Genomic DNA, 2285 nt, shown 5'->3' with positions numbered 1-2285 from the left:
CGTCCGTCGAGCTCGCGATGCAGCCGAGACGCCGCAGATGCTGGACAACGATACGCCTGGCCAGCGTGTTGGAGAGCCCAGCGCAGTGTGCAAGTGCATTCTTGGCGTGCTTCCCGATGGCCGCGTGCGTCACGGGTTTCAAAGCGATCTCTTGCGCCAGGCGTCGCACCAGCGTGTTCAAGGCGTCATAGGCGTCCGTGCTCGAGGCAGCAGCCTCCGTGTCTGGCGTGAGTTTCGTTGCATCCAAGACAAAATACTTGCGCGAGGGATGTAGCGCGATGCCTGGCTCGGCGGTCAGCAGCTCCACAATGGTCGCGGTCACGGCGGTGATCTCGCCACTCGGCACGTACGTCGTCTGTTCGACCATGCTCGTTATCGTGGCCACGGCGAACGACGGCCGCCGGTTCCTCGTGGCCTGGACGATCATTGCTGCTCGCACAGACGCCGCAAGATGCACGACCAGCGCATCGTAGAGTGTGCGCTCATTTTCTGGCGTCGACACAGGGGCATCTGCGGTCTCGTCGCGGCTCTCCGGGACCGGACGAGGCTCGGCGACAGGCTCGGCGACAGGCACGCGCTGAGCAGGTGGGCAGCGGACGGCGTCGCGGGCGCTCGGCGCGCCGTCGGCGCGGACCTTGCTGGCCGCGCTGGAGCTGAAAACACCGCCCATTGCAATCTGCCAGCGGCGTCTCGTTGGGCCAACTTGATACTTTTTATCCGAATCCTTCTGTTTTTTTATGCGGGTGCAAACCGGATAATTATTTAAAGTGGAAGGTTATGACGCTCCTTTTGTATGCTGAAAAACTCACATGCTTTATATTATATATAAAATTTCAATCAGAATCCCAATCTTATCGCTTTGATTGGCCACCGAGCTCGAGCGCAAGATACTGGGTGGGACGGCAAGATATACTATAGCGAGTGCAATATCGTTGCTCGTGTCAACATTGTACTTGGTCGCGAGCTGCCGAGAGACTTCGCGGACGATGGTGGTTTTGCCGCAGCCAGGTTCGCCGACAAAGAGAACATGTTCGTATCGGACTTGAACGGTCGGTTGCAAGGGTGCATAATTTCAATTGAATTTATGTACAGTACGACCGAAAGCAACCAGAGACCGGCTGACAACGACCGGTAATACCGCAACCATTGTCATACACATGCCGTCGACCATAAGAACTGATATCCTTTGAGTCTTATCACGCTCCACTTTGCGCCACCGCTCAAGCCGAGCTCGTTGCGATGTCCAAGCGACGAGCGAGGATGCGCAGCTTCTCGGCGTCGTCTAGGAGGTCATCGCCGCAGTCGGCATCCACGCACGTTGCCGCTGTGATCGGGTTGGTCATGCCGCAAATATCGCAATCAATGCAAAGGTTGATCGAGAAGCCTTTGGTGACAGCGACCTTGGCGCGCTTGAGCAAGAGCGCGAGCTTGGTGGATGTATCCGGCAGCGGCTCGCTGCAGCTGCTGCAGTGCTTGTCAATGGCAGCGTTCCGCGTCGTGCATAGAGGGCAAGCTATGCGGCTGCTCATAGCGGCCACAGACGACATTGTTGTCACCGACTACAAGGCATGGATCGTCCGAGGTTACAAACTAGCTCAAGAGTCCTTACCGAGGTCGAGCTGGTGCAGGTGTCCATCAAACATGCTGGCATCGGCTCTGGCTCTGGCTTGACGATGATTGGCGCCTCGTCGTTCTGCTGGAGCAGGCGGTTGATGATGACTTGGGCGCTCGGACGCAGCGCCGGATCCGTCAACAAACAGTCGTTGATGAGGTCTTTGAGCCACGGCGCGCAATGCGGCCCAAGAGATGGACGCAGCTCGCCGCTGCGAACGCCGTCAATGACAGAGAAGACGTTCAAGCCCGCATATGGCACCTGGAGCGAATCAAGCTCCGTCAAAATAACGCCAAACGAGTAAATGTCGGCCGCAAAGTCGTACGTCGTTCCAGACTCAAAGACCTCGGGCGCCGTCCACGCCGGCGTCCCCACAAACGTCGTCATGTCGAGGTGGAACTCCTTCGTGAGGCCAAAGTCGGCCACCTTGATGTAGTTGGAGGAGCTCAAAAGTACGTTGAGGCTCTTGAGGTCGCGGTGCACATATCCATTGTGGTGGAGATCAGCAAGGGCGTTGGCAATGACCCAGCCACTTCCAGCGTCGAGTACTCGACCTCCGTCGGTTCACCTTTGCGCTTCTTGTCGAGGTACTGGCGGAGGTTGCCGCCGTCCATGTACTCGAGCACGAGCTTGGGGTTGTCCGTGCCTTGACCCGAGACAGCGATGAGCTTGA

The 2285-nt window shown here is 57.7% G+C and overlaps 2 protein-coding genes across 2 annotated transcripts; both read right to left on the bottom strand.

Moving 5' to 3' along the window:
• Positions 1-169: 169 nt before the first annotated feature.
• SPRG_18441 (hypothetical protein) lies at positions 170-670 on the bottom strand (the record flags this gene model as incomplete). The annotated part of the gene is made up of 1 exon (XM_012357880.1): positions 170-670. A coding segment is annotated over one exon (501 nt), but the record flags the coding sequence as incomplete, so codon positions are not given.
• A 939-nt stretch (positions 671-1609) lies between these two features.
• On the bottom strand, positions 1610-2258 carry SPRG_18440 (TKL protein kinase; the record flags this gene model as incomplete). Its single annotated transcript, XM_012357879.1, has 2 exons — positions 1610-2077; positions 2146-2258. Coding segments are annotated over 2 exons (581 nt in total), but the record flags the coding sequence as incomplete, so codon positions are not given.
• Positions 2259-2285: the final 27 nt, after the last annotated feature.

Source organism: Saprolegnia parasitica (assembly GCF_000151545.1).
Source record: "Saprolegnia parasitica CBS 223.65 unplaced genomic scaffold supercont2.1201, whole genome shotgun sequence".
Classification (NCBI taxonomy): domain Eukaryota; phylum Oomycota; class Saprolegniomycetes; order Saprolegniales; family Saprolegniaceae; genus Saprolegnia; species Saprolegnia parasitica.
Note: the sequence above shows the minus strand (reverse complement) of the source record. Positions and strands in the feature narration are given on the sequence as shown.